The sequence below is a fragment of the Penaeus monodon genome, chromosome 5 (genome assembly GCF_015228065.2).
Source record: "Penaeus monodon isolate SGIC_2016 chromosome 5, NSTDA_Pmon_1, whole genome shotgun sequence".
NCBI classification, from domain to species: domain Eukaryota; kingdom Metazoa; phylum Arthropoda; class Malacostraca; order Decapoda; family Penaeidae; genus Penaeus; species Penaeus monodon.
Genome location: NC_051390.1, coordinates 55,331,147 through 55,355,102, shown reverse-complemented (window position 1 = coordinate 55,355,102; position 23,956 = coordinate 55,331,147). Strand labels below are relative to the sequence as shown.

The window sequence follows — 23,956 nt, the reverse complement described above, 5'->3', positions numbered from 1 at the left end:
CAGCATTATCTATGATTTTTTTATCGGTATAAATTGGAGAAAGGGTAATATTGATATTAGTATATGTTATTTGTTCATTGTTCATTAGTTTAATTTATGAATTTAAAGCTGTGGAAGCTATATAACCTTCGTACTTACATGATACATATATACCTACACACACATATATATACACACACATATATACACATATACACTTATATATAACATTCATATGCATATGTGTATATATATATATATATATATATATATATATATATATATGAAACATGGTACATTAAACAATGATATTTAGTTTTATAATGAATGATTACCATACATCATTTTAAACGAATTGTTACCCTCTGACAAAGTAACAATAAAATCTCTGCTATACATGTTTTCATGCTGACATCGAACGTAATTGGGTAAACTGACTACCTGCATTTGAAACGCACACGCTGATTGGTTATGGATAAGACTATTGCCTCCGAATTTCCCTTAAAACAACACAGTTCCGAAATCTCACTGAACTGAACTGAGACCTTTTCCTTGCCGTATGATGCTCTGCGAAGCGCCCTTGTGTATTGCCGTAAAGTTATCATAGGCCTAGGTTATAAGGTGTCTTGAGGCAGTGTCAGTGAATCCAGGCCATGGCGTTACTGCAATGAATTGTTATTTTTTATGAAAGTGCCTTTGAAAATCGTATCATTTACCCCAATTTGAGAACCATTAAGCTGGGCCTTTTATAATATAAACAAATGAATCTATTAATCAATCCATAAATAAAATCTCTGACACGAAGTTCGCCAGATGATTATAAACATATTATGCATTATAATTTAAACACACTTGTTACATGAGAAATAGTTTGGAGCGGTTGGCCTTTGCTTAAGAAGGAAGCGCGGAGGCCACGGCACGATAATATGTGTGCAGTTTTTCTCTCTCCCTAAGAGAGAGAGAGAGCAGAGCAGAGAGAGAGAGAGAGAGCAGAGCAGAGAATGGAAGAAAGAAAGCTGTCTGTCAAATGCAGGTTCCACATTAAACACAAAAAATTGAAGTATTGAAACTAAACAGAACATTTGTATAAAATGTATGACAACACGTGGTCCAGCAGTGACAAGGCCTCGATGCAAGGTATAGTGTGGGTGGCTCACACTATACATCTGTCCATCTGTCTGAAAAGTTTACAAACTCATATATAAATAAATAACAACCCTCCTATATATATGCACACACACACACCTGTGTGTGTATACATATGCATATATGAATATAGATAGATAGATAGATAGATACTCATTTGTCCAGATATACATTTACTTATTTACAATAGCATCAATACATTTATTCTGTTGAACCCCCAAAAAATTATTGACTCTTTTTCAGACGGTCTTTATGCTATGATGCACAAAGTAGAAATATTGTTTTACGTTCGGTAAGTATAACAATACCAAGTAGATTATAATTTTTATCGTTTGTCAAGCGAATCTCGGTATCTCACGAAACGTCCTCATTGGCTATGCGGCCTCTTTTCGACGCCCTGTGCGCGGTACATTTTGATGAGTGTGTCCATGACAGTTTTATTTAATGGTGATTAATGTGCTGCTGGGTTATTTATATATAAAAAAAAAAAAAAAAAAAAACTTTCATACGTCAAAGTACTTAATTCCTGGCACTTTTTGGGGTCCAGGAATTTTTCAGAAGTGGGGTTTAACTGTGTGACATATAACGTGAAACAATTTGACGTCAGGTTCGTATCCATCCCTAAGTGTGCCATGGAAATACCATCAGGGATCCCATTGCCTACGAATAGTGTTGAGTAAGCTCAGTATATATATATTTTTTTCTGTTTAAAATTCTATTATTATTATTATTACTATTATTGTTATTGTTATTGTTATCATCATCATCATCATCATCATCATCATCATCATCATCATCATCATCATCATCATCATCATCATCATCATCATCATTATTATATTCATCTTTCATCATCATCATCATTATTATTGTCATTGGTATCAGTATCATTATTAATATCATTGGTATTAATATCATTATTATCATTTTTGCTATGCTACTACTACCACTAAATCAATCCTAGTAGTAGTAGCAATAGTAATGGCAGTAGGGGGTTGCAACAGAAAAACATATATTTGCCTTGTCTTAAGTACACATAAGTATCATCTATATATAATATCATTTGTAACTACCTTTGTACGTTTTCCTCTGAATATGAAGACATGATAAAATGACCAACAGCCACATGTGTTTCGGTCAGTGCATCTCATACTAATTTCAGTGCCGTTTTTTTTGACGTGTAAATCTAGCACGCATTTATACTGAGCGTGGTAGCAGTAATGATAATAATGATGATGAAAATAATGGTAGTAATAATGATAATAATGATAATGATTAATGTGATTGTAATAATGATAATAATACTGATAGTAATAATAAACAAAAGTAATGATAATAATGATGACTACTACTAATAATAATGATAGCAACATTAATAATGATAAAAAGGATAATGTTAATAATAATAAAAAGGATAATGTTAATAATAATAACAATAATAATGATAATAACAATAATAATAATTGCAATTATCATTATAATCATAAGTATATTATTGATTATGATAATGACAGTGATCATCATAACGCATGATATTTTTTACTTCTCTCTGGCATTAACACCTGCACTGCCCCTGCCCTTTGTATGACCTCGGCAGGCGTTCGTGACCTCCATGTCAGTGCACTATGTATATGTATATACATATATGGGGGTGTATGTATATATATATATAAATATATATATATATAATATATGTATGTACACACACACACACACATACACACACACACACACACACACACACACACACACACACACACACACACACATATATATATATATATATATATATATATATATATATATATAATATATATATATATATATATATATATATACATATATATATATATATATATGCATATATATATATATATATATATATATATATATATATATATATATATATATATATATATATATGGTCCAATGGTTAGAGGACTGGACTCCGAAGCTCATAGTCCCGAGTTCATTTCCCCGCCGCGGCAGTCGTAAAAATGTCTGCGTTCCGACTGCTGGCTCAAGCCCAAACTCACGGCGAAAAAACGACATGCTGCTTTGAGAAGTCAGACGCAGGTGTCGTAGGAGAGGTCACCGCCGTGACAAAAGTGTTAGCACGCCGAATCGCGGTTAATTAGGAAAGGCACCCAACCAGGCAAGGGTGGTACTGCCAAATAACGTCTCAATAGTGAATTGAAAGAGGCCTAGAACCTGCAATGAATTACATGGCTGTTGAACAAACAACCAAACAAAAATATATATGCATGCATCCACACACATCCACATATACATACTGTAAGTGTTTATATATGTGTGTGTACATAAATGCATAGTTATGCTTATTCTACTTTTTGCAATTTTTATTTTTTATTTCTCATTTTCCCGTTATCTCCTTTCAAAAAGGTGCATACTTCCATTCGACCCTGTAGTGTGTTGGCACATGTCACTTCAAATATTTAGATGGAAGCACTGTCTCTCTCTCTCTTTCACCCTCTCTGTCTATCTATCTATCTTTCTCTCACTCTTTTTTTGTGTTTTTGTTTTTTCTTTTTTTTATTAGGTCACGTACATTGTCCACTGTTTACTGATAAAATGGTGTCTTTTGCCTAACTATTTCAGAGAGTGCACCACTGATATATGAAATAGTGTATATCATGTGTGGCCTGTATGTATTTTCTTAAGCGAAACCATGTCCTTTTTATTCTCTTCTCAGCTGTAAAATGAATGAAACTATATGGTTTCAACAGCTAAATCCATTTTCAGGTTTAAATCTGGTGCAATTATATATATATATATATATATATATATATATATATATATATATATATATATATATGTATATATGTATGTATATGTATATATATATATATATATATATATATATATATATATATATATATATACATATACATACATATATATATATATATATATATATATATATATATATATATATATATATATATATATATATATATATGTGTATTTGTATTTTTAAGGTTGAAGAAAAACACTTTTCAATATGATACATTTAGATAAAATACATCTGTACTAATTCATCAGATAAATACCTTGCATTTCCCGAAGCAACTTTAACTGTGTGTATAACTGCGTGAGCATAATTAGTCTCGAAACCTGGGGAAAGGCGAAATTTCAAACCCAATTGATGTAACTATCGAACCAATAAGAAACATTATCCTTTCACTTAGAATGAATTTTCTGTCCTCTTCTCTTCTCATTTTGCCTTCGCCTCCTTCACTCTTTTACTCTTTTATTCCCCTTTTCCTTTGTTTTTTCTCCTTTCCCCTTATTTCTCCCTAGTTTTCTTCCAGTCCCCCTCTTCTGCTCTAAGGTTTTTAGTCTGTCATTATTCCCCTTCTGTTCTCTCCCCTCTCCTTCTTCCCCCTCCTTAGTTCCCTCCTTCCCTCTTCTCCTCCTTCCCTCACCCTCATTTCTTCCTCCCTCTCCTCCTTCTTCCACTCTCTTTCCCCCCTTCCTCTTCTCCTCTTTCCCCCTTTCTCTAAACCTCATTATACATCAGTCTGAAGCCCTTGCTCCTCCTCTTGCCGGAGAAGAAGATCCTGATGAAGTTCGAGTCCGAAATGACGTTCGGCGGGAGTGCGAAGCCATTGAAGGAGAGGACAGAACCAGGGGTGTAGTAAAGGTCGGTGGTTGGGTTCACAGCCACGAAGTTCTTGGCGTAGGTTCCCAGGCGCATGTGGGTGAAGGTCAGCTGAACTTTATTGCCAACCGACGCCTGGAAATGGAGTTTATTCGTGGTTGGGTGCTCTCTTTGGTTTATTGGACTAAAATAAATATACATTCTCCCTTCTTAAGTTAAATAACCTATTCAGAAACCTCTTGGATGAGTTGGGAAACGGTGTCATGAAGCAGAGACAAAAAGAGAAAAAAAGTTATTCAGATCTGCATACTCCTACATGCTACCACATCCCTATAGCAAAAGTAAAACCCGTTACTTTTTATATAAATATTTCTATATTCGCCAGTGATTGGATGACATATTACTTATCGGACTTGATTATCACTTCAATCCACTGGATCTGATTTGCTCCCAATCCTCGATTTACCTCTATCTTACACAGAAACATATACATACATACCCTCCCTCAAAAAAAAAAAAAATAATAAATAAAGAAAGAAAGAAAGAAAGATAAATAAACTAATTAATAAATAGAAATAAATAAATAAATAAAAATAAATAGTGATAAATAAATAAATAATAAAATATAAAAACACGTACGCTTATAAACACGATCAAAAGGGCTTAATCCTTCCAAGTAAATGGGTAAGTAAGTGTCAACACTTACCATGATTTTCCATTCACAGTACTTCTTCCTCGGGTGCCTGCGGGGGAACCTCGGCGACGTGATGACTCCCCCGGGGCTGGCGGAGAGGACCTGGCGAGGGAAGCCCGTGAAAGGTGGCTGGACCGCGCGACAGGAACTTATTTTGTTTGATCATATTCACTGCATGAGTGTAGATTTTGCTACGCACATAAATGTAAGCGTGTGTATCCATATATATATATATACATATATATATATATATATATATATATATATATATATATATGTATATTATATAGTATATATATATATATATATATATATATATATATATATATATATAGATATTGATATATATACGTACATATATATAGATATAGATATAGATAGATTCATATATATATATATATATATATATATATACATATATATATATACATATGTGTGTGTGTGTGTGTGTGTGTGTGTATGTACACATTTATATGTGCATAAATGTATACACATACATTTTGTGTGCGTGTGTGTGTGTGTGTGTGTGTGTGTGTGTGTGTGTGTGTGTGTGTGTGTGTGTGTGTGTGTGTGTGTGTGTGTGTGCATATATATGTGTGTGTGTGTTTATATATATATATATATATATATATATATATATATATATGTATGCATATATTCATATATATTTATATACATAAATACATACATGCATACAAACATACATATATATGTACATATATATATATATTCATATATATTTATATACACATATACATACATGCGCACACACACATATGTGTATATGTATATATATATATATACATATTTATATATATATTATATATATATATATATATATATATATATATATATATATATATATATATATATATATATATATATATATATATATATATATATATGCCGTTCTGATGTCTCTCAGATTCCAGACAGAGTTCCATAGAATTTAATGTCAGTGGATAAGTACTGTTACCCTTTGGCAGTGGCCTCCTTCCCTTGGTGTTCTACACTACACATGTGATTTCATTGCTTCATGAATAATCCAGAGTTGTTGTTATGTGCTTTCCAATGTCGATATTTTGATTTATGATGAACTACATAGCATGTTTTTCTGTTAACAATGGAAGAATAGAAAGTACAGGTCACCCGTTGAGCGTAATATAATACATTTTTACATCTGTCTCTCACTAATTTGAGTTGGGCGAGACGAAGACGTCATACTGGGAAAATGGTCATCAAACTTACTTGGTGGCAAGACGAGGTCCTTGGGTTGAACTGTGCATAGAAACCTTTCCACTCTCCGACAGCATTGGACGTGAAAGTAGCTAGGAATTGTGCACTGGGGATGATGTTCCTATATCGTCTTTTTTTCCCCGACAGGCTGTTAAGGATAGATACACAGAGGCATCAGAGGAAAGCCAAACCTCTAGGGAACTTTGGAGAGAAATCATGCGGTGTGGGAATTGTGTGTGTGTGTGTTGTGTTGTGTTGTGTTGTGTTGTGTTGTGTTGTGTTGTGTTGTGTTGTGTTGTGTTGTTGTGTTGTGTTGTGTTGTGTTGTGTTGTGTTGTGTTATGTTGTGTTGTGTTGTGTGTGCATGTGTACGTACACGCATCTACATGCATTTGTAGATGTTTTTATAGATGCATATATGCGAGTGCGTGTGCGAGGATTTGGATGTACGATATAATATAATTATAATATACAATACAGTTATTTCCATTTGTACCATGGTTATTCTTATGTTTGGTGTGACAGGCTGTTTGCTTCTAAATTACCCCTGGGTGCAAGGAATGGCCAGGCTTACGATTCATTGGCGGCGCAGGATTTGAATGCAGGTCAGCAAGAACGCTGTCACTGCGCCACACAGCACACAGTAAGCGCACATGTGAAAGCGTGTGTTTATTAATATCCAATTAAATCACCACGTCCTGCCTCAGCCATAAACACCAAGACAGTGAAATCCATTGCTCTTAATATAGCATTGCCTTGACTCACGTTAGCGGCGGCGTGTAAGGGTTCTGGATCACGAGGGTGTCACCAGCACGCAGCCGAAGAATCCTGATGAATAAATTCACTGTGGCGAGCTCCTCCTGCCGGGGGAGAAGGTGTGGTGTTTGGACAGTGGATTCTATAGGGCGATGATGGTGATACTAATGATAATAGAAATAATAGGGATGATGATGATAATGGAAACTACGTTAATGATAACGATGATAGTGATAACAGGGATGATAACAATGGTAACTGGGATAATGATGATACTAATGATAACGGATGATGATGACAGTGATGAGAATGATATTGATGATGGGGACAGTAATAATTAGGATGCGATAATGGGGATTATGATGACAATGATATTCATCATCATCATCAAGGGGCTAATGCCGATGGGGGCGTATCCACCCTATGCTTCCAGCCACAAGGGTCCCTCATGGTGAGTCTCCAGGCAGGCCCTTGGTCCATCTCTAATTCCTCGCGACAGGTCTCGTCGAGTTGCCCAAACCATTTCCTCCTGGGTTGTCCCACAGGCCTCCTTCACCCAGGATTGCCTCACAAAGAGACAACCTGAGGGTCATCCACAGGGAAGCGAACTAGGTGCCCCATATAGTCTGATTTGGCGATCCCGGATTATGCAAGTAACAGGACCCATGCCAGTCTCACGGTGCAGCCGTCAGTTGGAGACATGGTTATGCCAACTGTGCCCCATGATCCGGCAAAGAGACTTGTTACAAAAGGCATCAAGACGAGACTCCAAGGCACTAGATAGCATCCAGGTTTCGCTTCCATAGAACAAAACTGGCAGTATCAAGGCCTTGAAGACATGTAGCTTGGTCCTTCTGCATAGGTACCAACATCTCCAAATGCTCTTGTTGATTGAGTTTATGGTTCCTGCTGCCAGACCAATCCATCTACTGACTTCTTGGTCTGACAGCCCAAAGATATGGACGATGCTAACTAGGTATGCAAAGCTCTCTGTGATTTCAACGTTCTCACTAACAGGCCCCCAAAATCCTAAATCTTGGTCTTTGTTCAAGAGACCTCTAGGCCCAAGGGTTTTGCCTCATTGCGAAATGCATCAAGAGCCGCAACCAGTGATTCCAGAGACTCAGATATGATATTTGCATCATTCGCAAAGTCAAGGTCTAAGATTTTGATATTGCCCAGTGTTGCTCCATACTGACTTTGGGTAGCAACTCTGCCCATTATCCAGTCTATGCAGGTGTTGAAAAGTGTTGGTGCAAGGACACAGCCTTGCCTCACCCCTGAATTAACAGTGAAGAAGTTTGACAGACCCCCACCACACTTTACAGCAATTTCAGTACCGGTAAATAGGCTTGCTATTAGGCCAATAATCTGTGTCGGAATTCCCTAAGTCTCAGGATCTCCCATAGCGAATCTTGGTGCACCGAGTCAAACACCTTGTGGTCGATGTAAGCTGCAAGCTACCCACGACCGAACTCACAACGGCGTTCCACAATTAATTGAAGCGCTAGGATACGGTCTATTGTGGACTTGTCAGGAGTGAATCCATACTGCTCTAGTCTCTGGTGCCTTAGTAGGTGGTCGTGAATCCGTTTCAGAAGAATGTGGGCAAAAACCTTGCCTAGTATACTGAGCAGTGTAATGATACGGTAATTGCTACAGTCCCAACGATCCCTTTTCCCCTTCCAAAGAGGGATGACCACATCCCTCAACAGATCAGGGTGAATGATACCAGACTGCCAGATGGCAGTCAAGACTACATGCAAGCCCCGAGCTATAGGTTCACGCCCAGCCTTTAGCAGTTCAGCAAGGATATTACATATTAACAATAATATTGTTGAAATAATAATGATAGCAGTAAGAACACCTATAACAACGGTGACAACATAATACAATTGATAATAATGATAATGGCAATATAATAATACCGATAAATAATGCTAATGCTAATAATAAAACAACTATGCTTATTAGGAACAGTGCCAGCATCACAACACAGAATCATTATCATATTAATTATAAATAAGATATCATTTGACAATTAGCCAAGACTACCTAAAGTCCCAGCAATTGAACTTAAAGTGATTTTTGGAAAATTAATTTAAAATAACAAGAAATAAGTTGTACATTTTTTCTTTTTTCTTTTTTTTACAAAATCCTGCCGACACAAAGCAAATTATTATTCTTATTATCATTAACTGTTGCTTACTGATATGTTGCAAGGGTAAACAATATTATGATTAGTATTAATAATAATAATATGATAATTATGATAATAAAAATTATATCTGTTATTATTTGTAGTAGTATTATCATTATCAATATTATCATTAGTAGTAGTAGATGTGGTATTAGTATTTTCATCATTATTAACATTATCGTTGGTGTCATTATTACAATTATCAATATTATCTTCAATATTATCACCATCAATATTATCATTATCATCAGCAGCAGCAGCATTATCAGTGTTATTATCATTATCATTATCATATCATCAATACCACCATGATTATCATAGCTATCATTATCTTCATCATTATAATCATCATTAGATGTTATCACTAGAAAATTGAACTTTAACTTACTGCCATTATCATCATCATTATCATATCATCAATACCACCATGATTATCATTGCTATTGTTATCTTCATCATCATTATAATTATCATCCCCTATGTCATTATCACTGGAAAATTGACCTTAAACTTACTGTAATTCCTGAAAGGGTACAGTACGCGTTTGGTGGATAATATTCAGGGAAGTTTGGAGAAATTAAATAAGTCAGTCCGTTTTCTGTGTATGAGGTACACTGACCAACCGAGGCCGTTGTGGTTGTGGTTGTTGTGGTTGTAGTTGTTGATGTTGATGTTGCCGATGTGGCTGTGGTTGTTGTTGATGTGCTTGTGGTTGTTGTTGATGTGCTTGTGGTTGTTGTCGATGTGACTGTGGTTGTTGTAGTGGTACTTGTAGTTGAAGATGTACTTGTAGTTGTAGACGTTCTTGTTGTGGTACTTGTAGTTGTAGTGGTACTTGTAGTTGTAGTCGTACTAGTACTTGTGCTTGTAGTCGTGGTGGTGCTAGTACTTGTACTTGTAGTTGTGGTGGTAGTTGTTCCCGAAGGCGCGCAGGAAGGAATGGGAACAAAGGTGATGTCAGCCGACCAGCCGGTTTTGAAATTTGTCCCAACTTTGAAATAAAGAATCATTTCTCCTCCAACAGACTGGAACTCTTGGCCAGGCGAAATATCCGTCCCACAGAACCTGGGGGGAGAGGGAGAGGATGAGAGAGACAGGGAGGGGGATGAGGGAAAGGAGGGAGATAGGAAGAGGGAGAGGAGAAACATCACTAGCCTCAAAATCTTGGACAGAATACAAGAAATAAAGAAGAAATTCGTAGAAGGCAGGATCCAGCAGTATCAACTGAACCTCGACAGCCTTCAACACAGGAGAGACGTGGCTGGCTTGGCGACGATGTTCCGCATCCATTGCCAACACGTCCCGCTCCTGCAACCACGAGCCGAGCTGCACGCCCCACGAGAACAAAGGAACGTGCACCCACCGCACTGGAGGAACCTTGTTATTGCACGGCGCACCACCAAATTATGGAATCTATTAATTTCTGTTATCGATGTGGACGCTCATTCCTTACAAACTTTCAAAAGCAAAGCACGTGTGTGGCTAAAGACCACTAATAGATGATTTTATGTAATATTTGTATATTATGTGGCTGAATCAGATGAGGTTAGACTTTAAGTTGGGAGTCATTAAACACGAATTCCTTTAATCTATATAAAAAGATTGTTTTTGACTGTAACATGTCAAACAATTGTAACAAAATATGATGTAAATGTTTCACAATAAAGTATTTAAAAAAAAGGGAAGGGGAGAGAGAGAGAGAGAGAGATGCTGGATGAACAAGGCGGATCTTTAGCATGATGGGATGCGCATTTTAAAGCAAATATAATAATAATAACCTCAACAACAATAATAATATAAATGTAAAGAATTACACATGATCTGGGGGTGGGATGGACTGAGTGTTATTTAAAAGTGATTGTAAGTAAGAAATCAGATAAATAAAGACAGAAATCTAATATTGGTGAGTAATTGCAAAAGCATTAAACTAATTACTGAACATTTTATTTAATACTTAAATACTGAGTACTTAAGACTCACTCAATTCATCAACTGTCATTACCATTTTAATAGTCATTTAAAACTTCGTCAGTAAGTCTCTTTAACTCCATTTTAAAATATTATAGGTCATATTGGCATTGTTAGATCTATCCCATAACACATTTTCTTTAGATGTAGGCCTACACACACACACGCACACACACACACACACACACACACACACACACACACACACACACACACACACACACACACACACACACACACAAACACACTCACACACACACATACACACATAAATCCTACACCATTTAAAACAACCCTAACGCATTTAATTAAATCTTTACGCTTTACAGATTACGCTGCACAGTATGAAATGTAGAGCATTTTAATAAGAGCTATTACTACTTATCTTATGACATTCATCAAGGTTGAAGTTGAATTCTGACTGGTTAATGAACTTTACACACAAAGAAGTAAATAAATAAATAAATAAAATAAATAAATAAATATATATATATATAAATAATAATAAAGGTCATTCTAAATCAGTAAAGTAAGGGTTAGTTAAACTCTAGCCCTTATACTATGATGCAGTTCTATATTTATTTGGAAAAGGAGATTTTACTCTTATGTCTAGCGGTTATTTAACGTCTAGTCTAACGGTTTTGCGGTAGTGTCAATGGCAACACTACTTTTATACTTCAAAACTTAATAACCTTAACATTTGCTAATGCATACATACCACTGCCCTTCCGATGCACTAGTAGTCCTGATTTCCAGGGCATCGTACCAACAGCCGAGTGTGTTAACGCCGTCTATCGTTCGTGTAGTCGCTTGGTACACGTTGAATGCCGTGAAGGTTAGTTTTACTTCATTACACTCGGGGGCGATTATCCACTTGACGAAATCCGAATCTGTTGTGTGAAAACACAGTCTGTGTATGAAAAGCATATCCGTACATGTATATATTTCTACACAGAGTGAAAGAAAGAGAGGGAGAGAGTCGTCCATGCAGACTACAATCAAAAACCCTGTGCTCTATCCTTCTCTATATGACCGAGGTTTCTAAGTACACCAAGTTTTGTTTACTGAATCATTAAGTACAATATGCTAGCAAAACTTAAGTCAAAGGTGTTTTGCAATTCTCGAAAAGCCAAGTAACGACTTTTTTATTATGGCATATGTGTTTCAACCCTAGGCCATTACAGCGCGTCTCCCTAAAGAGATAGAGTTGCATTCTTTCGTATTTCACTTGTCAGTTGATTATATGGATATCAGAGACTAATACAGGGTTTTCTAACATGGCTGACATGTATGCCCAGGGATACATTTGAACTATTTCAAAAGGGGTATAGAGTATATGTATGTTGCACCTACTAGTCAGATATATTCATCAACAAGACTTTGCAAGTCCACATTTTCAGTGTTGTTGGGGACTATGGGTAATCAAAGTATCAAAACACCTGAACTTGATCTTCATAGTATAGTTGTTAATTTTCTCCCTTGTATTAATAAAACAGGCTCAAGCATCTCATTAATATAATACATGCGTTTAGTTATTAGTATGTCGTTTCTTGGACTTTCACTCATTAGCCAAGATCAGTGTACTTAGCAGATATCAATGTATTCCATAAACTCGCTTGGTTCACTTTCTTAATTTTATCAATAGTAAAAAGCCCTTAATCATCAACACATGGAGCTCATAATGAAATATTGTTGGATCAATATAGTTTTATCAATTTTCGATCCTTAAGTTGAGAGAAAGCTGTCAGAACGTGCAAAGGGGAATAAATAAGTAAAACTTAAGAAGGATACGTTCTGAGTCAGCATAATGACAAAAAAAAAATTAAAAGCAGCACTTTCTCTAGAGAGTAAAGTAATGAACAGAGACTGTATAACAACACTTACCATGAGGGAAAGCATTAGGGTGATTCACGGTTTTAACAGTTTTCTCAACGGTGACGATCTCAGTGTTGAAATATAGGATAGCATCTGAAGAATATTTACATTTTTAAAAAGATGTCCGCCTTTTACAGTGTCTCTAGAATATTTGTTAGGAGCACATTGCAAACGTTTTATTCATAAAGTAAAGTATTCATGGAGTAGTATTAGTGATAATCTAAGCTCATGAAAGATCTATACATTTATAATGAACATGACTGTCTGTGAAATAAAATCGGATAAAATATTCCATTTGTGAGACAAGACATTAACAGATGACAATCTGTGTGAGACCAAAAGTAAAGAAGTTATCAATGCAAATTCAGATCGAAAAAAGAAACCAACCATTATAGAGTGTATCAACAGTCTCGCAGTTGCTCCCTGAAGTTCCATCAGGACACACACAAGTGCAGTCACTTCCTAAATAACCATTATTCTGACAGGGATCACTAGGTAGTCCGCACGTGATGAGGAGTTTATCTGTACAGCCATACATGGTGTTTACTAAGAGCTTGTCCATGTGGGAGAGGCCTTCGCGCTGGCCAATTTCAGCTTGGAACCTCGGATCTTTGGTCACGATGGTATTGCGGCTGTTCAGAGAGAAGCCCTGTGGAAAAGAATTATGAAGAAGAGATTTGCATTAAGAAGTATGAAGAAGGACATGCATGTTGGAACCTAGAATGCTGAACCCAGTCTTGTAGAAGTCTGAAACTCTTTCTCTCCTCATACACACATCATCATCAACATCAAGGTCTAACACCGATGGGGGCGCATGGTCGCATCCACCCTTTGCTTCCAGCCACAAGGGTCCCTCATGGCAAGTCTCCAGGTAGGCCCTGACCCATCTCTAACTCCTCGCGACAGGTCTCGTCGAGCTGCCCAAGCCATGACATAATCTGTGGTGGAATTCCCCTAAATCTCAGAACCTCCTATAGCGATTCTTGATACACCGAGTCAAACGCCTTCTTGAGGTCGATGTAGGCTGCAAGCAACCACAACTGAACTCACAACGGCATTCTACATATACTTGAAGTGCAAGGATACGGTCTATTGTGAACTTCCCAGAAGTGAATCCCGACTGCTCTGGTCTCTGGTGCCTTGGTAGGTGGTCACGGATCCAATTTAGAAGAATGTGGGTGAAAACCTTGCCTGGTATACTGAGTAGTATAATGTCACGTTAGTTGCTATAGTCCCAACGATCGCTTTTCCCCTTTTAGAGAGGGATGATCACTCCCTTAAACAGGTCAGGGTGAATGGTACCAGACTGCCATCTGGCAGTCAAGATTGCATGCAAGCCCCATGCCATAAGTTCACCCCCAGTCTTCAGAAGTTTAGCAGCAATATCACATATGCTTGTGGCTTTCCCACACTTCAGCTTGGAAGTTGCCATCCGAACCTCAGTTAGGGTAGGAGGTTCCTTGCTGATGGGTAGGTCTGACATAGGTATTGTGATACCACTTGCATCCAGGCTAATTTTTGGAGTGTCTACCCTAATACAACTGCTCTAAATACTCAGCCTAACGTTCTGAGATGATCTGTCCATCCACTGAGCGGACTGCAGTCATCTGCAAGGAGGGCTTAAAATTCAGCTTTCTCAGGGCTTGGTAGGCAGGGAAAAGGTCATTTACCAAGAAATAACTTTCAAACTCCTCAGCAAGATTCCTGATGAACTGTTCCTTATCCTTTCTCAGCAGTGTTCAAGCCCTATGCACCAAAGAGCGACGCAAGTCCTGCCATTTAGCCGAGCCATGCATGGCTTCCAATGTCTCTAGGGAGATTCCCAAAGGAAATTCTACCTTGCCCTTGGGTGTACCCTAATGGACTCCTGTGCTTCTTCAAGTATTTCGCACTTGAAGGACTCCCACAGAGCAACTGGGTCCATCAGGTTTTCAAGTTCTGTGAATCGGTCAGAGACTGCCGTGTTGACACACTTCTCCTCCCTCAGTCTGTCCAAGTAAAACACCAAAGAGTGGTCACTGGAGGGACGAGGAGTTTTGAAGTGGACCTGTAGGGTAGCCAGGGTCTACCGGCACTCCAGTAGACCCTGCAAATCTGAAGGATCTTCCATCAGGTGCTAACAAGGGGCACACTTCTCCTCCCTCAGTCTGTCCACGTAAAACACCCACTGGAGGGACGAGGAGTTCTGAAGGATCCTCCATTAGGTGCTAACAAGAATGTGGTCGATCTCCTTGGCCACAGTACTCTGATCAACTCCTGGGCCATGGGGGCCGACAGACAGCTGGTAGCCAGCTCGATCACAGCATTGAAGTCACCCATAACAATGTGAATGTCTCGCCAGGGGCAATTGTCTCCATGGATGTGAGTTTGGCGTAGAATGCCTCTTTCACATTTTCACTTTGCAAATATCAGTAAGAGCACACACAGTAATAAGAGACATGAAGCCAAAAGCATACTTCAGTTTCAATGCCATTATATGCTCATTAACCGGTGTTACCTCGACTACCAAGGGTTGAAGTCGGCTGGAGATAGCTATGACTACTTCTTGGAAGTGTTGACCATCGCCGCGGCCCGACCAGTAGTAGGTGTAACCACCCATATTGATCGTGCCGCTGCCAGATCTTCTCACCTCCAAGAGGGCAGCCACCCCAACTCCCAATCCGCTCCAATTCCCTCGATAGCAGAGGTAACCGCTCTAGTCCTGCCGCAAGGACTGGATGTTCCAAGTGCCAAATGTCTCACCTGAGGTTAAGCCTCCGGCGGTCGCTCCGGGTGGACGCCTTAAAGGGGGTCGGCAGACAGTGGAATCCACCGTCCGCCTGTGGGCTTCCCTATGGCTTTGCCCCACAGGCACACACACACACACACATATATATATATCAATTAGAACTGTAAAAGCCATATGACTTACCTGCGCATAGTAATGCATAATTGAGGAATAGTCATACGGTACACCATAGTTGTTGGTCGTCTTGAGGTTAAAGTTATGAAGCGCCGCTGACCTGATATTTTGTGTGAGAATCATGATGTATGTATCTCGATCAGACCTTGATTGCTCATGCCAGAGTCCCAAGGCGTGCCCTACCTCGTGCACCAGACTGCCAAACTGCCGATGAAGGTCATGGAAAGTCAAGGTCTGAGTTAAAATAAGAATTTTTAAAAACTTTCATGCGGTTAGAGATTAGCTGTGCATCTAAGTAGTGAAATTAGTAATTTGAGATCAGGTGTGTACGGTATTTTTTGCTTTGCATAGTTGTACTTTTGTCACGTCTACTAAAAAAAAAAAAAAAAAAAAAAAAAAAAACGGAAACAAAAGACTAAAATTCATTCAAACAATAAACTCATTAAACACTGACACTCATAAAAAAAAATAATAATAACTTGAGTAATGCTCACAAATCTCTAAAACTTTTAACGAAACTAAAACTCATAAAAAATAAAACTCTTGACAAAACTAAAACTCATAAAAAAGGAAAACTCACAAAAACTAAAATTCACAAAAAAAACTAACTCAGAAAAAGCAAATAAAAAATAACACACACGAAAAATTAAATTCATCGAAACTAAAACTAAAGACTAAAATTTATAAAATAAATAAATAAATAAAATAAAATAAAACTTTTCATCTCTTCGTAACACATACAGACAATCCGTTGCAGCACTGATGGCGCCAACCTTCTTTTTTAATTAATATTATCAACATTCTCTCTGTTTCCCTCTCCCTCCCTCCCCCTCTCTCTTTTTCTCCCTCCCTCCCCTTCTCGCTTTTTCTCCCTCCCTCCCCTTATCTCTTTTTCTCCCTCCCTCCCCCCCTCTCACTCTTTCCCTCTCCCTCTCTCTTTCCCCCTCCCCTTCTCCCTCTCTCTTCCCCCTCCCCTCTCCCTCTCCCTCTCTTCCACCCTCCTCCTCACCCTCTCCCTCTTTCTTCCCCGTCACCCTCTTCCTCTTCCCCTCCCCGTCCCTCCCTCCCCTCACTAACTCACCGACTGCTCACACCACTCGGGCACGTTGATGATCTGCCCTCCGCTGCCGCTGACCATTCCCACGTAAGAGTTACAGGCGGATGCGTGGCGGATGAACTTAATGCGTTCTCCAGTGCTGGTGTTCGGGACCTCGGTGAAGGTGAAGCAGGTGTTGTCGATCCAGTGCTGGATGGCGCTCCGGACGGCTGCCTTGTCAACCAGGTCTGGAGAGTCATTTAGGGATAAGTTCGCATGTACGTGTATGTTTATATATATATAATATATGTATACATATGTATATATGATATAGATTTATTCACACATATGCGTACATGTGTCTGTTAGCGTTTATATATATGACAAAGGTCTAAGGCTCTTTCTTAACGGTGCACAGTCTAGCAATACCAACCGTCCTCAAAGGTATAGGGAATGTGAGGGAAGCCGTTGACATCAGGCCAGTGTCTGGTGACGTCGTTGATCGCCTTCCTGTTGAGGATGGCGGCCAGCTGCTCCGGGGTCAGCATCGTGTCCCCCAGTTTCTCGAGCTGGAAAATATAGCATGGACGGACGGAGGTTAAAAAACGTATTGTGGTGTACTTGTATTTCGACTTCTATTTTTTATATTTAGTGATTCATCTATTTCTTGTTCATTTGTTTAATCATGTATTTCTTAGCTCTTATTTCATCTATTAATTTATTATTTATCTATTTTTAATTAATCTATTATTCACCTACTTTTAATTAATTATTTATCTTTTTTTATTTATTTATCATTATGTATTTTTTCTCTTGTTTTCCCTATTGTTTGGCAATGGTTTTTAAAATTATTCATTTATTTACTCTTTATATTAGTCTTTTAATTATTTTTCTCCCCCCCCCCCATTTTAAACTTCCTTTTGGGAATATCTGTTTTTCATAATTTATTTATTCATTGTGTAACTCCCTATTTATTTATTTATTTATTTTTTCCATGTCATTATTCTTTCTCTTTTGACGTCTTTTCCTCCCGTTTTAAGTTTCCTCTTGGCAATATCAATATACATTTTTAATCACTTGTTTATACCTTATCCATTCTATTTATTTTGATATCTTTACCCCCTCCCCTCCCTTTTAAGCTTCCTCTTGGCATTACTCATAACACGGAGCACTGCATTTACGTGTGTTATGAACAGAGCCACGTACCAATTCCTCCCCCTCCAGCCTGCTCAGGTTAGCTGCTGCGAGCTGTTCCTCTGTGAGTAAGATGTCATCTCCCTCGTCGCCCTTTCAAGAGAAACAGAGCCAAAAAGTTTAACATTGCAAGTTAATTAACGGGCTTTGTTTCTCTTCCCTCTCTAGCTGTCTGTATCTCCGATAGATAGGTAAATAGAGAGATGTTTAATTATTTTTTTATTCATTCTTTGTTTATTCATCTGTCTTTCCTTCTCTCGAAGTCCAGACATAAAGTAATAAGAGAGAGAGAGAGAGAGAGAGAGAGAGAGAGAGAGAGAGAGAGAGAGAGAGAGAGAGAGAGAGACTTAAAGGTCAGAAAATAATTAACGGAAACAAATTTCATTAACGATAATAATTAGGAAAATAATAATAATAATGTGCATTGCCCTTGGAATTAGATACTTTAAAAAGGAATATTTATATAAACTTACATGATGATTCCCGGGTATTGTGAAGTGTTCAGTCCCGTTGTTATCTAAGCTCCGATCCTGTTGAAATGAATATTATTTGTATTTTATTTGTTAATATTGGGTTAGATTCAATAGGTTTTATTTCGCAGGGTATGGATATAGAGAAAGTATATACGGTAAATTTAAAGGGATACAAGACTGAAATAAAAATATGTGTCTTTTTTCCCCTTTTTCTGTTCTTCAACATACACACACAAAAATCAACAAAAATCTCCAAACAAAGAAGCTGCAAAAAAAAACCAGCTTTTCCCGGGCATATTTATGCAAAACCTTTATATATTAACACATCTTAAACGGGACAGTTATCTTTCCCTTTGAAAAGGAAAGTAATGAAAATTATTTTCCGTATTCCACTCTTTTAGCATCCCCGTAAAAAATAATTATAATTTAGCTCCCCTATCTGCTGACCCTCGCGTAAAAATGCAGGACCCTGGGTATCTATAAAAAATTGAAAAGGAATATTTACTTTTGGGATCATGGAAATTAAAAAAGAGAGAGGAGGGGAAGAGCAAGGGGGGGAGAAAGAGGGGGGAGAGATTTGGTATTGTTGGAAATGCGCCCTATATACAGAATCGAGCTTGCCAATTAGAACACAAATTCTATAAAATTTTTTCTTCTATACTTTTTTTCTTCGCAAATTGAAAATAACGGAAGAAAGCGAAAATTCGGGAAGGAACAACCTCGCGTCCCCCAAAATCGTTAAGCGACGGAAAAATCGGAGGTTTCGCATGACGTTAGCGCGTAATGAGAAATTAATTGCAAATTTAAGACGTAATGACCAATTGATTGCTAATTAGATGACGTAATGAAAAAATTAGATTGCAATTGATGACGTAATGAGCCAATTAGATTGCTAATTAATGACGTAAGAGCTAATTAGTTTGACGTAAATGACCCAAATTAGTTTGCGCTGGAACAAAAACCCAAATCAGATAAGAAACGATCATCACAGGCAACAGAAGCTCCCACGGGAAAGGGCTTTTAAAATTTTAAACATTCCATCATGGCCGGGCTTTGGCAGGTTGATAATACAAATGTCTTTTATTACAAAGTTCACGAAAACGAATGAGTTTTTATCCCCGCAAAATGAGGTCCCTGCTAAAAAAATCTGTCCCCGAACGTAAGACACCGTGTCATTACAGAAAAAAAGACACCATTTTTTCAACGTTCTTCGCGAGCCGAAAACTGAACATCGCTGTCCCGGAAAGAAAATGGCGGAAGCGATTACGTTTCCTCCCAAAGAACGACCGGGAAAGGATATGCTTGAGGAAGGGTGGGTAAAACTGTTACTGGCAGCCCCCCCCCCCCCCCAAAAAAAGGGGGTTTGAGGGCAAACCCCCTAAAAACCCTCGAAAACGCGTAGTATTTGTTGCTTGTTGGGATTATCCTCCCGATAGGTTTTGGGGTGTAGTGTGTGTGTGGTGAAGATTTTGTAGATAAGGGCGGGAGGGGGGCGAGTGTAGTTTCGTTCGAAACATGACAAAAACTATTTAAAAAATATATTGTTCCTAAAAATCGGTTTTGGGCGTCATTTCCAATTTATTTTTTAAAAAAAAAAAAAAAAAAAAAAAAAATCTTTTTTTCTGTGTTACCTCGCCGGGGCAAAAAACAGCAACACCATCAAAAATAAAATAAAAAAAGAAAAAGGGACAGCCATTTTATTTTTAACTTCAGGAAATAAGTAAAAACATTAGTTCCCGAATTTTTTTTTTATTTTTAAAATAATAAAAAGATAAACCTAAAAAAAAAAATTACGGTTTTTTTAAGGGTAAATTTTAAAAAAATTTTGGTAACCTTTTTTTTTCTTTTTTTACTTGGTTCTAACTTCAAACCAAAAAAAAGTTTCGTCAAAGAAAGGGGTGAATGAAAAGAAAAACATTGATCAGGGAATAAAATTGCATGATTTTAAAAATGAAAAAATATGCTTTAAAATTTTAAATCACACTCTAAATTTCCTTTGGGGCACAAATTTCTTTCTCGGTTTTTTAGGATTAATTTCTTTCGTTCCTAACGAGTTTTTTTTCTTTATTTATTTTTTTTTAAAAAACCCCGGGTTCAATTAGGGTTCGCGGATGAAAAGCTCCCCCTAATCCTGTGAGAAATAGGAATTTTACTAAAATTTTTTTTTTTCCGACTGTAAAAGTTTTTTGAAATGTAAAACCCTAGGGGTTTAAATATCGTTGGCTAGTGCTTTTTTTAAGATACGCAAATAAATCAATAAGAATGAGAATAACCGAGTTAGGGAAAGCATCGCCATACCTTCCCTTCTGCAGGCTGAACCTCGAAAGACGACTCAGGATTTTAGTTTTTTTAAAATTTTTTTATTATTACTTTACTATTATTATTATTATTATTATTTTTTCTATTTTGTTTTAAACTGACCAATTCTTCCCCCTTAAATCACCAATTTTAATATTCACACCCCCTTTTTTGTAAAGTCCCACCCTGTAAAAGAGACTTTTTTAATTTCAAGACCTATTGTACACTATGTTTGTATTTTTATTTTTTTTTATTTTATTTTTTTTTTTTTTGGGGGCCCCTTTATGACTTTTAAAAACACGAAATAGTACTTCCCCCTTCGGCAATGTTACGGAATTTAAACATATATAAAAAAAACTTAATAAAGAGAGAAAAAAACCAAATAACGTTTTTAAAAATGATGTGACTATTCATACTCATAAAAGAGTAAGAACATTTGCTATGCCGGGGGTTTTGTCCTGTGCAAAACATGTTTTAAACATGAAAAGGTGCCCTGGGCGGGTTTTAACAGAAGGGCCGGGAACATGACGCAGTGCTGTGAGCGGAGGACGGAGGAACAAGCCAAGAGGGGTTTTGGGTGGCTGCCCTGAAAAACCCCCGTGGGGCCCTTTGGACCTATAAATTTTGTTTTTGCCTGTTAAAAAGCTGTATCGTGCATGTGACAGGGGTTTCCCCCTGTATTGTGCCTATAAAAAAGTGTCGGGTAAAAAATTGTGTAAAAAAAGGAAAACTGTCTTTTTGGTTTTTAAAATTCGTGCCCTCCCTCCCCTCGGGGGTTTTCCCCCCTGTGGTTTCTGGGGACGCTGGGGCTCGTGCCCTTGGAGCTTTTTCATGTTCAAAAACCCGGGTACACGCCGCTGCCTAGCTCGGTTTTGGGTGCAGAGAGACGAGGCGGGGGCGTAACAAATGGTGTCAGGAGTGGGGATTTGGATATTTGACGTGAGACTGCCGATTTTTCATGTCGTCCCAAAGATGGCGGAGCCATGGGGGGAGGAGGGTATGACTGAGCAGGGCCCATGAGGTAGCCAGCCAATGACCCACACTGCCATGCTGGGCCGTATGAGGGAGGAAAGGGACAAAGGGCAGAAGCAGGGACAGAGGGCCAAAAGCAGGGGCACCATCTCGTCGGAGAGGCAGGAAGGGGAGAGGAACAGTTCTGCCGACTTGTTGAGGTGCTACAGGCAAACTTTCATCTGTAGAGGAAACTCAGCAGTCAAAACCCCGCAAGGCCTGAACAGTGTAAGAGTAAATGTGGAGGGGGTGTAGATCTGAAGGGGGAGGTTTTAGGGCCTGTGGGAGGAAATGAAGGCGAAAGGCGGGGGTCATGAGGTATAACGTTGCAAGCAGAGAAGTAGACGAGGGTTTTGGCAACAGATGCCAGAGTGTCATTTACTGGGGGGCTGCCTGGGGTCCGTGGGAAACCCCGGGCCCGCAGCATTGTGTCGGAGCCTGGTCGTCAGAAGGCTGGGGACCAATCAACCGCTCCCCTTTGGGGATAAAGGGGGCGGCAAACTCGAACCCGGTAAAAACCCCCCTCGTTGCCCCCTCACCCCCTTCCTCCCCCCCGGCTGTTAGTTCACGGCACGCGGTCTCCCCCACGCAGCCCCTCGGCCCCCAGAATTCTGTGAACGAAGTCGCTGAGTAGATGGGAGGTGGCCCGGGAGGAAAGTCGCCCCAATTTTTAAATGCTGGGATCTGCCCAGGCTGGAGCCGGAAGAGAAGGCCTGCAGCGCTAAGGGGCCCCGCGGTGGAATTGTTGGGGATCTGCCGGGATCCCAACACCTCTTACACCAGCGTGGGGAGGCTTTGAAACGCCTTTTCGGGCACCCCCACCAGGCCGGGATATCGGGCCCCCTTGAAGAAACGGACTCGGAGCATGGGGAACACTGTCCCCCGCTGGGGCAGGGTTTGGGGGCGCTGGTAAGGAGGGGCTACCCTGCGGCTGCGGGGGAAAATGATTTGGGCCGACCCGCGATTTTTTTGGACGCTTTTTCAGGACCAGCAGCTGCAAATCTACGTCAAACAGGCACACCCCAACCCCGGTGGGGCTGGGAAGGGCCTTGGAGTTCGAGACCTTCCCGAGGGAACGAGTGGCCAGGCCAGCTGCTCAGCCCCGCCATGACCCCCGGGGGTGGAAGGCTAAAGTGGAGAAATAGCTTTGGGGAAAGGGGAGCCCCAGCACTTTTTTTCAAGGCTTGTGGTTGGGGCTGCGGGGGGAAGGCACAGACGAGTCGGTGTCGGGAGGGGGAAACACATCCTTCAACCGGGGGATTCGATGCCCTTCCGTGCTGAAGGACTGGGCAGGGATGGTCACCATCCCAGTGCATGTCCTAAGGGTAAGGAAGTGGTACAGGCGGGAAAAATGGCAGGGGGAGAAGGGGTCGAAACCCAGCCCTCCTCGGTTCCCCGGCCCCGACTTGGGGAAGCTGCCCTCGAAACCCGCACGATGGGTGGGGGGCTCAGTAGATGGAAGCCTGCCGCCTGACGGGGCCTGGGCTGAGAAGACCCTAGTGCGGCCTGATATGTTTGGCCCCTATGCGACTTTCCCGATGCACCACAGAGGGGGTGTGGTGTCCGG

At 39.2% G+C, this 23,956-nt stretch overlaps 1 protein-coding gene across 1 annotated transcript in view; it reads right to left on the bottom strand.

The window, feature by feature from the left end:
- Nucleotides 1–4,139: 4,139 nt before the first annotated feature.
- The window catches only part of LOC119573386 (blastula protease 10-like), a 24,259-nt gene continuing 4,442 nt past the window's right edge, over nt 4,140–23,956 (bottom strand). The window contains exons 3-15 of the mRNA XM_037920620.1: nt 19,081–19,137; nt 18,620–18,700; nt 17,847–17,982; nt 17,459–17,661; nt 16,387–16,581; nt 13,863–14,124; nt 13,485–13,568; nt 12,319–12,490; nt 10,148–10,697; nt 7,442–7,536; nt 6,690–6,825; nt 5,454–5,543; nt 4,140–4,882 (exon numbers count right to left, since the gene is read on the bottom strand). Of these exons, the coding sequence (XP_037776548.1) occupies nt 4,646–4,882; nt 5,454–5,543; nt 6,690–6,825; nt 7,442–7,536; nt 10,148–10,697; nt 12,319–12,490; nt 13,485–13,568; nt 13,863–14,124; nt 16,387–16,581; nt 17,459–17,661; nt 17,847–17,982; nt 18,620–18,700; nt 19,081–19,137 (2,298 nt within the window). The 3' untranslated portion in view covers nt 4,140–4,645. The remainder of the gene's footprint in view (nt 4,883–5,453; nt 5,544–6,689; nt 6,826–7,441; nt 7,537–10,147; nt 10,698–12,318; nt 12,491–13,484; nt 13,569–13,862; nt 14,125–16,386; nt 16,582–17,458; nt 17,662–17,846; nt 17,983–18,619; nt 18,701–19,080; nt 19,138–23,956) is intronic.